General features: G+C 39.8%; 1 protein-coding gene across 1 annotated transcript; it reads left to right on the top strand.

Annotated features, from left to right (window-relative positions):
* Positions 1–1,785: 1,785 nt before the first annotated feature.
* Positions 1,786–5,747, top strand: LOC306964216 (putative E3 ubiquitin-protein ligase DTX3). Its single transcript, XM_079558182.1, has 3 exons — positions 1,786–2,099; positions 3,067–3,284; positions 4,767–5,747. The coding sequence occupies exons 1-3, from the start codon at positions 1,830–1,832 to the stop codon at positions 4,843–4,845; spliced, it is 567 nt and encodes a 188-aa protein (XP_079414308.1). The 5' UTR covers positions 1,786–1,829; the 3' UTR covers positions 4,846–5,747.
* The last annotated feature ends 6,401 nt before the right edge of the window (positions 5,748–12,148 follow it).

Below are 12,148 nucleotides of genomic sequence, written 5' to 3'. Positions count from 1 at the left end.
CCATTTATTACCCACAAATAGCTCATGGTAGCACCTTTTTAATTGTTTGTAAACATTCCAGGCCCAGCTGGAGGCGGGAAGGTAGCTGTTGTCATAGTAACGATAAACAAATGTCTAACTTGTTGGAAATATCAGATAAACCTTATTTTATCATCTCGAATGCCATTCCTCTTGTTCCTGCACCTTAAGCCACAACAGTACCACATTTTTTAGTATTAGTTTTACACTTAAAATCGCTAGTTTTAGTTTAATCTTATTTCTCTTGATCACTTCCTGCCTCCAGCTGATGTCACTGATGATGTACGCAGTAAAAGGGTCTATTGCTTTACAGTTGTATCACCCAGAGTTTACAAAGTGCATAGTGTCACTCATTTCCAGAACCTTTATGACTTGATCTGAACATCAAACTGTCGGACTTGTTACTCGACCAGGACTTGTGTCATGTGAAAAAGCACTACACAAATCGCCTTCACTTGTGAGTGTATGAGGGGCATGTGGCTCGTGACTCGACTTGCAGTACAGGCCAGAGAACCTGGACTTCAAGGATTTGTTTCGCTCTCAAGTCCTTGACACAACTGACCTCTGAAAGCAAAGTTCCACTCGAGTCAAGTCCAATTGACCCTTTTCACCACATATCTTTTGTTCAGTCTCCTCTCCAGTCATTTTCTTCTCTGAGTGAATGACAGATTTATTTATTTATTTTTTTTTTGGCATATCAACCCACGTTTAACAGGCTGGTCATTCTGCTATGTTGTATTATTAGGCCTTTTTTTAGATGTGTGTCAATGCCAAACCCAGCCATTGGCCTACAGACCGTTTCTGCTCATTTCTGCTCAAAATGTATAAGCTTCTTGAAAAAAGTGTCTAAATCGAGAAGAAAATGATGAAAACAAGGAAAGTTTAGATCAGTTTAGATTTGTTTTGTAGGCCTTTCACATGAGGCGTTACAATGGCCTGTTTAATTCATAGTATTTAAAGGAATAGTTCAACGTTTTTCCACACTGAGATATGTTCTTACCTGAGCTTAGACGAGTTGATTTGTACCTGTCTTTGTGCATGCGCTCACTCACACAAGCAGACCAAAGATGTTTTTGGCATTGGCAACTCCCAATGTATTCCTATTCCTATAGCTCGAAACGGGGTGAGGTTAGAAGCGACCACACTCTTCCACGGGCTCATGCACAGACCAGACGGGTACATAAGAACATATCTCAGTATGGAAAATGGTGAATTCCTTTAAAACTAGACTTAAAGGGAATCAGACATGTGACCACGCACTGACCATTATCCTTATGTTTTATGTCTCAAGTTTAATTGTGTGATGGTCTTTTGTCTTTAACGTTGTACACTGGTCTTTGTTTTTTTCTTGTCTGGGACTACAGATGTCAGGGACTACAGATGTCAGGGACTACAGATGTCAGGGACTACAGATGTCAGGGACTACAGATGTCAGGGACTACAGATGTCAGGGACTACAGATGGAAAGTAGTCATTGGCTAATTCTGGGATATTTACATGTATATGATCATTAATATGCATTGTCCCTTTAAATAAATAAAGGGGGGAAAAATAGGCTCTAAGCTCCAGTCGAGGAGCTTTTAGATTTGGGCAAAGCCGAACTGGAGAAAATGTGCTCGGTTAAGAGGTTGAACTGTTATAAATGAGCAGAAACAGGCCTACAGACAGTAAGGTTTTACCGGCCAATCACTACAGCGCGCTCAGCCAATGAAAACGAAGCGGTACTTTCCTCGTGAACGTCATCTGCTTTCGATAATAACACGCCTGCCCAGTGTTCAGCATATCCGGACTCACTTTTAACATCTGAAACAATGGGAAATACTGAAGACTGTCCTATTTGTTTGGACCGGATCAAACATCAGAAGACTTTGAAATGCAGCCACTCCTTCTGCTCAGAGTGCATCGACTCTGTGTTCAGGTTGAAGCCCGCCTGTCCCATATGCAACACTTTCCACGGGGTATATACCGGGACCCAGCCGGAAGGCACCATGTCAGTGACCCGCAGCTGGCAGTCTGTCTCTGGCTATGAGCACTGCGGCTCTATCGTTATCGATTACGTGTTCCCCTCAGGATTACAAGGGGTAAGACTTCACACAGACAGTTTGATCACTTTTTAACAGCTCGGTGAAATGACAAAGCAGATTTTTGGACTTCTCATAAACTGCGTGCTTGCAGAGTGTCCGCTAGAGGGGGCTGTTGTTTATTTACCTCGTAGCCTATCATGGGCCCAAATAATACATCTTTGTTGTCCCCTAGAACAGTGGTTCTCAACCTTTTGGAGACGCGACCCCCATTATAACAGTTAAAGGGTCTCGTGAACCCCCGCCCTGGTCACACCGTGAGAAATAGGCACATTAGTCTACGTAATTCTGTAAACTCGTAACTCCCGCCTGAACCGAGAGGATCTTTTTCCTCACGTCGTCACATTTTTTTCTATCATTTTTTGTAACTTTTTTGTCAATTTTTTTGTCATTTTTTTTATCAGTTTTTGTCACATTTTTGTCAATTTTTTGTCAATTTTTTGTCATTTTTCCGTCCATTTTTTATCACATTTTTGTCAATTTTTTGTCATTTTTTTGGTCATTTTTTTGTCAGAATCTACAGATTCTGGGGACCCCCCCAACTTGTCTTGCGACCCCCTTGGGGGTCCCGACCCCCAGGTTGAGAACCACTGCCCTAGAAGCATGGTATGCACCCAGGACTGCAAATGTAAAACACAAGCCTTTAAATGAAGACTTGGTAATAGATATTTTAATAGTCTGGGTGTATGTCTCAACCAGAAAAAAAACTAAAATACATTACTAAAGTATGAAACGGCAGATGGCACTGATTACCACCTGAAGAAGCTAAAGTGCTGCCAGTGGTACACGTGTCACAGCTTGAGAACCACTGACACAGGCCTTTTCAGATACCAAATTTGCCCTTCCCCTTAACCATCATGTCATGAACTCAACATCTTCCTGAAAATTGCTAAAACAATTGTTCATAGTCATTGTTATTATGCATTAATGTGCCTGCCTAGTGTTAATTGTTCATTGTTACATTCAGCCTGAGCACCCTAATCCTGATAAACCATACAGAGGCACAGCTCGTACTGCTTACCTGCCAGACTGCGCGGAGGGGGAAAAAGTCCTAAAACTGCTCAAGAAAGCCTTTGAGCAAAGACTTACCTTCACCATTGGGCAGTCGGCCACCACTGGACTCCGCAACGTCATCACCTGGAATGACATCCATCATAAAACGAGCATGAAAGGAGGACCCGAATGGTAAGGAAATGTTAAAAAAGTTAAACTAGTGGATTATCTATTTGCAATCATTGGGTGGCCAGCCACATTATCTCTACTCTAACACACCTGGAAAAAAAAAAAACTTAATGGGAGATTCACTGTTGAATGAAATCTCAAACAAAATGTCTAGAAATATTTAACCTGGTCATTAGTTGTTAGGGATTAGGTCCCCAAACCAGCCATAATAATAATTTGGCTGAAGCACATGGTTTGGAATAGTGCCATCACTTTTGGCTCCCATTATAAAAAAAATATAATCACAAGTTAGTTACTATGTGCTAACAGGGAAGACATTGAACATTGTGCCAGTTTTTGTTTCATGTGGATAGGCCCAGTTATTTCTAAGATATTGGCCATAAACAAGGTCAAAACCTCTGCATTTTGACAGTTACCACAGTTCATACAATTCTTAGTTAGCTGTCCGCCACCTCAGTTTAATGGTAAATGGTCTCAACTTATGTAGCGTTTAGTATATTTAGTATACAATTCAATTACAATTTAGTATAGGTTCAATATGATGATGTCACACGCAACCTATGAAATTAACTCAAGCAGGCGCTTCAGATTTTGCATCTGATAATATTTCTTTATTATTGCTTATGTACAGACAGCAATACAATTATTTTAATAATAATTACAAAAACGTCACCTTTAAGTTCACATACAATGGGCTTTTTAGTCATATCATTCCGATATTGTTGTGCTCAAGTGTCAAAAAAATATTTTCCCTCCCCTAAACTATTGCTTTATGCTTGGCTCCTGGGTCATTCAGTGTACCCCTGGGGGTACCCATACCACAGTTTGGGAACCACATCCTACACAAACTATTGTTAAAACAATCTTGCAAACCAAATAAAGAACAGTGGTCAAATATGAATACAATATTTAGTTAAAGCAGAACTAAGTAACTCATGCCTGGCTCTGCCATACTATTTCCTGTCCAGTACACACAGGGAAGTTAGTCTGGGCACACAGCAACTGGAGCAGTTTGAACGGGCGGGCCTAATGTGTGAAATAAACCAATCAGCAATTGGCTGTAGTTCAATTCACAAAATGTGAACTGAATATAAACTATAACGAGAATTCCGGTAGAAAAATCCTTGACAACTTTATCCATCATTAGTTTTGGCTTGTAACTTCTGCACATGTCACTGTTGGTTGAAGTACAACATAGTGGCGCAGCAAGTGACGTAACCTTGTCAATTCTCTGTGCCGGTCGTGATTGGTTCAACTAGGCCTCAGCCGCCTATCAGTCACTTGTTTACCATGTATGTCCAGACCCATCTTCTTTCACACAGAAAAGAACTGGGTGTGGTTTACCAGGCTAGCCATAAGCGCTACTGCAGGTGTCATAGCATGTTGAGTTGTTTTTTTTCTTATTAATGTTTATCTATCATAGAACTGTAGCTGTATTGTTTATTAATTCAAGCCGAAGTCACCTCACCTTTTTGTCTGTTTCAGTTTTGGCTATCCTGATCCAGGTTACCTGTCCAGAGTTCAAGAAGAGCTTCGGCTAAAAGGAATTACTGATGATGGCTGAACAGCAAATCATGCTCACAAAAAAGCTTTTTACTGTAGGCTTACTGTATTACTGCTACTGCTCAGCCTGTGGTTTGAGGGTGATGTGGAAGACTTTGTTGTTCAAGGTCCAATGTAGCATTTCAGAAAGTTTTATTTCCATTTTTGCACTCCAGGTTTTCAGGGTTCTTCTGAAGGGCTTACAATACAGATGTCAGGGCATTTGTCACATGAACTGCACTACGGACTCAGGGGCCACATCTGTTTGCAAATGTATGTCTGATAATAAACATTCCCATAAGGCATTTGGCTGTGTGTTTAGTATAGGCTCCTTCAGTCTAATCATGGATCAGTGCTAAGTTTTGTTTTTGCATCTAAATCATACTTTTACTCAAGTCCATACACAGTATATTTTATGTAATGTTTCCCTTTAAGTTCCACCAGGGGGCATCAGTGCAGTGCCGTTTGCTGCTCTGGATGCAGTAGCAGCATCATCACTGTCTCAGCCCCGCAGCGCCTCCCAAACCCAGCAGCCAAAAGTCAGAGAGAGCGCCGCATCTGCCCCACATGACGATGACTCATGTGTTTCTATGGTATTAGGCAGCTTTAGCGGAACACTGCACATCCTCCCTAAGACTGGTTTATCAAACGCTAATAATGATTATATGATTATATCAAGACCTTTTCAATGATGCTTGATGTCGCTCACCAGGTGATTCCTGACTTGTCTGTGTGGTGTGTGCCACACTAACCTCTTTACAAATACAGTAGACAAGCATTTTCTCTCATTTATCCATTACTGGGAAATTCAAACTCACCCAACTCCATGTTTTTGGAAGATGAGAGATACGTAGACATTGCATAGCTCCCAGTTAACCTTAGTAGCATAAGGAAAACATGCAATAAGATGTGACACAAAATAGCATGTATTTCCACTTATTGATGTCCAGTGTGTTACAAACTGATGGCATAAGCAATATATGCTTAACCTATTTTCCTATACTAGCTCTGGTCAGCTCAGCCTCTCTTTATCTCTGTGGTGTATCGCTCAGGGCAGTGTTAAAGCCTGCAGGCTCAGGGCATCTGCTGCCTGCACAAAACTCAACCCATCTGTCTCTTTTGCACTTTTGTTTTATACTTTATTTCATACAATCACTAATTGATGTTACTTAAATTATTTAATTATTTTCCATTTCCTTTTGACTGTACTGAAAGAATAAACTAATTAATGGGTGTTGCTGTTATTAATGTATATTAATGGTAACTGTGGTGTTTAATATTGATACATCAAATTCATGGAGGTCTTTTACTTTTCAAATGCTAGCAACATCTTTGGTCGTTTTGCGTGACTGAGGGCATGCGCAACGACCAGACAGGTACGCATTAACTCGTCCAAGCTCAGATAAGAACATATCTCAGGATATGTTCTTGCTTAATAGGCCTGTTAAGGCAATAGGCCTGTTATAGGAACAGGCCTGTGAGGATAATAAAAGGCCTGTTCCTTTTAATAGTGTTCCAATTTCTGCTATGTTATTGAGACTGGATTGAAAAGACAGTAAATGGACAGCAGCATGCTGATATGGTGATATGAGCTATGGCAAAAAGGTCTACATGTGGATCAAGCGTGGTATGATTAAAATGCTCCATTTTCTTCACTCATACTCAAAATGAAGAAAATACTACTTTGTTTCTGAGTTAGGACTACCAGGAAACCCTCTCAGTCCCAATGTGTGGGGTTTTCCAGTGCTAGAGATGATCGCTAAATCATTATGTGACAGTGGCAGAGTGGGTGTTCTTTGGCCCCCTCTGTGCTTGTTAATTACAGTGTGACAGTAACAGCCCTGGAACATCCCCTGCCATCCGCCTCCCTCTTCTGACTGCCACCCCATATCGCTCTTTCTCTCTCTGTCTTTGTCTGTGGTGTCTCTCTCTCATAAACACACTGGTTATATTTATGTGTCTAATGGGCACGCATTTTATTGAGAATATAACCTTAACCAGATTTAACCTACTCTCTAGACATGTTGATGTTGGAAAGCCCTGGAACCTGCTCATGGTTGTCCTCTGTATTCGACCCATCGTTCAGTGCTGAGGTCAGGACTGAGGTTTTAACCTATTATGTATATTTTTCGGTTTCTTAAAATTCATACAATACATGTAGGTTCCCTTTAATTTTTTGAGTCCCCACACGACTTGACAAACGCACACACCGTACCTGCCAGTACCTGGGGCTTGCCTCTCATCTCCTGTCACTTTAATGAGGATGTGCCCCCCAGACTGCTGTATACCATCAAAGCATTTCCACACACTTTTTGTTTTTAATATGAATATCACTTCCCCCATTCTTCCCAAATTTAAGAGTCTCGAGACAAACAAATAAGTATACGTTGGGTACACATTATCCTGAAAAAGTAAAGATGACTGCATTTAATGCCCCATCCCCAATCTTAGGACAGAATCCAGTGTGAGGTGAATAATGTGCAAACAGGCGTTTATGAGATACTCTTAATGCCTATCAGTCACTCCTCTTTTCTGCATATCTGTCTTTATCTTTATCTTATGGCATCACTTGTTTACAGACATGAAGTTGTACAATGATTTTGGCTGGATCTTCAACAATGCATGCCCTTATAGTTTTAAAGTTGTCATAGCTTATTTTTATCTAAATTCTGTGTTATATGTTTTTTGTGTTCCGAGAAAAGTTCCTAGTTTGTAAACCTCAAACAATGGCAATAAATACAACTCTGCATGTGAATGGATTATCTCCAAAGGAATTCAGATTATCAATCTAACAATTAATGATATAAGATTTGGTATTTTTCACAATACCACAATGATTTTGGCATTAACAATATAATTTTGTTAAGTAAATATTACATTCATAAATGGTGTTTTATTCAAGACCAAACCTAACATTACTCATTAAAGGAATGAGCTGAAACTATATTAAAACTCTTTATTACTGATTAACACCAAAAATGGCTTCTTTTATAGACAATCTAATAAAATAATTGCCCTTTTGCTCCATTTTCTTAATTTGTGAAAGCCATTTATAACATGCCCCATGTTCATATGTTCTTTTTATTTATTTTATAAGATGTGCAGTCCCTTAGTGAGATCTTTACACTGTACCTGATTTGTCTATATTTGCTTCTTTAATAATAATAATAATAATAATAATAATAATAATAATAATAACAATAACAATAATCATAATCATAATAATAATAGTAATAATAGTATATATATATATATATATATATATATATATATATATATATATATATATAATTATTATTATTATTATTATTATTTTTTTTAAACAGATATTTAAAGGTACAATGCAGAACATTCTTGGTTATATGTTTCTATGTCATGTACCCGGAAGCATGTATAAATGAACATGCCGGTGGTTATTTAAATAAAGCACTTGAAAAAGGGATTTAAATCCATTGTTTGGCTTCCAGTCAAAGCAAAGCAGCAACATATCTGTAGAGATGAGCTGGAATTTAGGTATTTTTTTCACCAGTAAATGCAGATCCTCTCGTAGGTAAATGTGAAGTATGATATTATCACCAGCGTAAGCATTTGTCTCCACAGTGCCTCAGTGTGTCAGTCCACAGCTCTTCTCCTCTGTGCCTGAGGCGTGTTTACTTATAAGAACAGCAGAGTGTGTGTGAATGTGGGTGTCTTTTGTCTGTGTGATTGCCTCCTGTACATACACTCCAGTGGGCACATGCACACATTTGTGGAGGCTCGAACATGGGCACATTGTGTTCCTCTGTGATTCATTGCCTCTCCGTTATAGTCGTGTTTTGTCGACCTGATTTAGCACATGCAGCATTGGCTACGATTTTCTTAGAAGCCCTGACAGATTTACACAGCAAGTTTGAAGCGAGGACACAAGAGCAGAATCAGGGACAGTTGGGCTCAGGTTTGGTTTGCCAGATTGAGACACAAGCAGCTGTTGAGCTTTTACTTTGAGGAAAAGAACAACACTGTAACTGTAAAAACTGTATCTTCAGTTGGTTATACATTTTTTTTCTTAGTTTCTGCCTTTTAGCAAGACTCAAAAAAGGGGCTGTTGATTGCAATTGCAGGATAGGGTGATCAGCATTAACTTCAGCCACACAGTGCCAATAAATGCATAATGTGAGGGCATTCTAATGCATTTATAAGACTCAGTTTGACACCATAGCATATTTATGTATGTATACATTTATGCAATGTTGTGTGTGTGTGTTTTTGTTTTTTTTACATATCTGTGTTAAATCAATTATGTTAATGGGAATTGTGGCCACTTTGACTTTACTGCGCAGACATCAAAGTGCTGCAGTGTTAATACGCCTTATAATATAGTTCCTTTTTAGATAAGAAAGTCGACATGCTTAACTTTAAACTTGGATCGTGTAGCTTTTCACGTAACTGTATTTAAATAGGGAAAACATGGAAGAGCTTGGTCACTTCAAACTTCACCCCAGTTTGGAACAATTGAAATATACTTGGAGAGGCTAAATGCTAGCAACGTCTTTGGTCTGTTTGCGTGACTGAGCGCACGCACCAAGCATCAACTCGTCTAAGCTCAGAACATCTCAGTATGGAAGTATGGCCTATTCCTTAAAGGACTCATGTTAATATGCACTGTCCCATCTTAAATAAATAAATGGTTTGTTTGTCATTTCTTCATCTACTAAAGACCAAATACATTTCATCCCATTATATTATTTTAACCAGGCTCTTGTCAAACTGGTGTGAGCATATTTAATGATGGGGACATTAAAGCAAGCCCTCTCCTCTTCATGCTGTCTGTATGTCTGTTTAGATGTGACTGTGGATAGTAGATGTTTGTCTAATGCTTCAAGCAATTAAAGCTGGCTGTCATGGCAACACGTGACCCTCATCATTTCACAAGTAACACCAAGTCTGTCTTTTCAGGCCAGCCACGCAACAACTGGGAGAGATGGGGTATTTTTGCTGAAATAATCTTGACTTTTCGCTAGACGAGACAATGAATGTTGCAAAATATTTATAAGTGTTAGATGTTAATGTGTGACTGTGGCATAAAATAAGGTTTAAACGCATGCGATAAGAAGCTGTCTTTTTCATTATGATAGCACTTTACAGTGAGTGAGTGTTTGCAGGTATTGTGTACATCAGTTAAAAGTCAATAGTGTGCAGTGAGAATAATGAAGACGAGGTCATATCAGCACATCTATGACTTAATGAGACGAGAGTCAGAGTGTGCCGTGGAGCAAGCACCTGCTTCACCTGTAGTGTGTTGTCATTGTGACGTCACAGCCCCAGAGGAGACCAGCAGCTGCAGCAACAGCCCAGTCAGCACCAGAGGTATCCATATTTATCTTTGCAGCTCATTACAGCAGCAGAGGGGTGCAACCATTCTTTGTCGTCGACTGAACCACAAACAAATCCGGCTATTTCTTTTTAGAATCTTTCCAAGAAATTCTGTCTTTGGTGTTGTACTTTGTCCTCTGTCCTCCCTGACTTTATCTCCATAACATTGAAACTTATTGGCTACAATTATATGGGCTATAAGTTTCTTATAATATAGCCAGTGCCTTATAGTTGGCATCTGGGGACAAAAGAGCTTATTTGCTTGGAAAAGATTTACCTGAAGCAGAACTACACTGTATAAAAAAAAGAACAAAGTGGAGGAGGAAATGATGAGGATGAAAGGACTCATGGTGCAACTGGAAAAAATATTGTTGATTCTTGAGTGATATGAAATTGTTCCAACCCTTATTTCTTGATCCATTTTGGTTCATTTCTCCATATTTCGGCACTCACTAGTTATTGGAAAACAAAAAATATAAGTGAATGCTCATCATCATTATCAAGCATGGACGTTCCAGAGCATACAGTGTCTCCTAGGAGGTTTAAGTCAACATCTGCACTGTTTGTTTAGAGTAGTGGATGTTTCACCTTCACCACAAAGGCTTTGTCGACACGGAAATTACAGGTGCGGGCTGGATCATTCCGAAGCTTTTACAGTTCTCCTTTCATCAACAATCAGCCTGCTACCTGTTATGGACAACAATCATTGAACCACTTTATTTTATAGCCTATACAAACACATTCAGCCCAGTCCTCTTCAGACACCTGTCACCTGTGTGTTCTTACGTTAGTGCATGGCTGGAAGACTTGTCTGTCAGAGTCACACACCGCAGCTGAAAAGAGACAGACATATCCTCATAGTGAAGGCATGCTGCTCCTAAGGCTTCTTCAAATATTCATGCATTTAAAATGTCTTTTATCATAAGGAAAAAAGCTCACACATCTGCTGTTGCCATGACGACTGCGTGAGGATACTTGCTGCTGTCCAAAATAAAGTTTTGTCATATTGGGTGCTACTGACACCTGAGTGTGTGTTTGATGCTGGCTGTATCTTGGCACTTGTTTCTTCTGTTTTCTTTTTCAAGGCGCCGCCAGCCTGTGTCCTCTTCAATGCTAATGCTGCGCTTATGTAATCTGCACTGGCTCCATGCTTCAGTTCCCCTTTTGAATCCGTACAAACCAGAACATCCCTCGATGTGAGTGTTTTCAAAGCTTTAACAGTTCCCCTGTCACCAACAATCATTGTCAGGCCACCCCCGTCTTAACTGCACATCTCTATTATTGCCACATCCAACTTTATAACAAGACACACGCAGATGTAGTATTTAGAGTAATGGATAATGACGTGTACAAAGATGCTTCTTTGCCTATTCTACATAAGAGATTAATGATCCCTAAACATTTCAGCTGCCAACAACAGGAAAAGAGCAATTAGGGTTAGGGTCATCACGTCTGAGGCACAAATGTATTAAATAGATAATAATACTCATAAACAGAGTGTTGGGTTAGGGGTTAGGGGTTAGGGTTAGGGGTTGCTTCTGTAGAAAGATCTGCACTGTAAAAGATCTGTGATTTAAATAAACGGCTCTTCAAGCTCAGAAAAATCAGCTGTTTGCCCACCAATCACCAAAACACCCTGTGAAAATCGGGGACAAAAACAATAACAGCGGAGTTGGTGGAGTGATAAAACTTTGTGCTTTAGAACCTCTTACCTCTTTGATTGCCGTGGTGGATGTTACCGAGATTATGGATTCACTTTAAGAATAAAAAAAAAAAATGAATGCATTGTTTAATGCCCCCTCACTTGACAAAAAATCCCACCTCTCTGCATCCCCCCCATCAGTAGCTGTGACTGTGTGCTCCAGGAAGAGGGTCGCCCTGTAATCGAAGACCATCCCGGGCTCGCACCTCTCACATGCCCCATTACCAGTGCTTCATGCTCTGTCCCGTAGCCATGACTCCCTTTTATAGGA

This window comes from Gobius niger, assembly GCF_951799975.1.
Source record: "Gobius niger genome assembly, chromosome: 6".
Taxonomy (NCBI): domain Eukaryota; kingdom Metazoa; phylum Chordata; class Actinopteri; order Gobiiformes; family Gobiidae; genus Gobius; species Gobius niger.
The sequence above is the reverse complement of the archived record's forward strand: the minus strand, read 5'-3'. Positions and strand labels throughout refer to the sequence as shown.